Source organism: Penaeus monodon, chromosome 15 (assembly GCF_015228065.2).
Source record: "Penaeus monodon isolate SGIC_2016 chromosome 15, NSTDA_Pmon_1, whole genome shotgun sequence".
Lineage (NCBI taxonomy): Eukaryota > Metazoa > Arthropoda > Malacostraca > Decapoda > Penaeidae > Penaeus > Penaeus monodon.
Genome location: NC_051400.1, coordinates 39108627 through 39109054, shown reverse-complemented (window position 1 = coordinate 39109054; position 428 = coordinate 39108627). Strand labels below are relative to the sequence as shown.

Sequence of the window (428 nt, the reverse complement as noted above, 5' to 3'; positions counted from 1 at the left end):
TTGGTAGAGAAAAGGGATTGTACTAACTGGTTAAGGTTTTCCCCTTGTCTTCTTTTCTTTTTGTACCATTGTGGTAACTTGGGAATCTGTAAGGACTTTAAGGACTAACTTGTCTGTGCCCTTCTTGCTAACAGTAAGGGAAGTCCGGCTTCTTCTCCTACTAAAAGCCAGGACCCGGCCATCCAGGTGACTGCGTACCACAAGAAAGTTCGGTAAGGTCACGACACGCGGCCCTCTTGTGGATTTTCCTTTCTGTAATCCATTTTTCATGGTTTATTTTTTGTAATGAGTGGATTCTAGATTGTGATGTGGAGTTTAAAGTATGATACTGGAGTTAGTTTTAAATTATTTAAAGATGTTATTAAAGTTAATTGATATTTCATAAATCAAAATATTAATTTAAAATGTAATCCTGACATTTTCTTAAG

General features: G+C 36.4%; 1 protein-coding gene across 1 annotated transcript in view; it reads left to right on the top strand.

Moving 5' to 3' along the window:
- Positions 1–428, top strand: part of LOC119582031 (spectrin beta chain, non-erythrocytic 2-like) — a gene marked incomplete at its 5' end in the record, with an annotated part of 75134 nt that overhangs the window by 44969 nt on the left and 29737 nt on the right. The window contains 1 exon segment of the mRNA XM_037930241.1: positions 135–212. Within this exon segment, the coding sequence (XP_037786169.1) occupies positions 135–212 (78 nt within the window).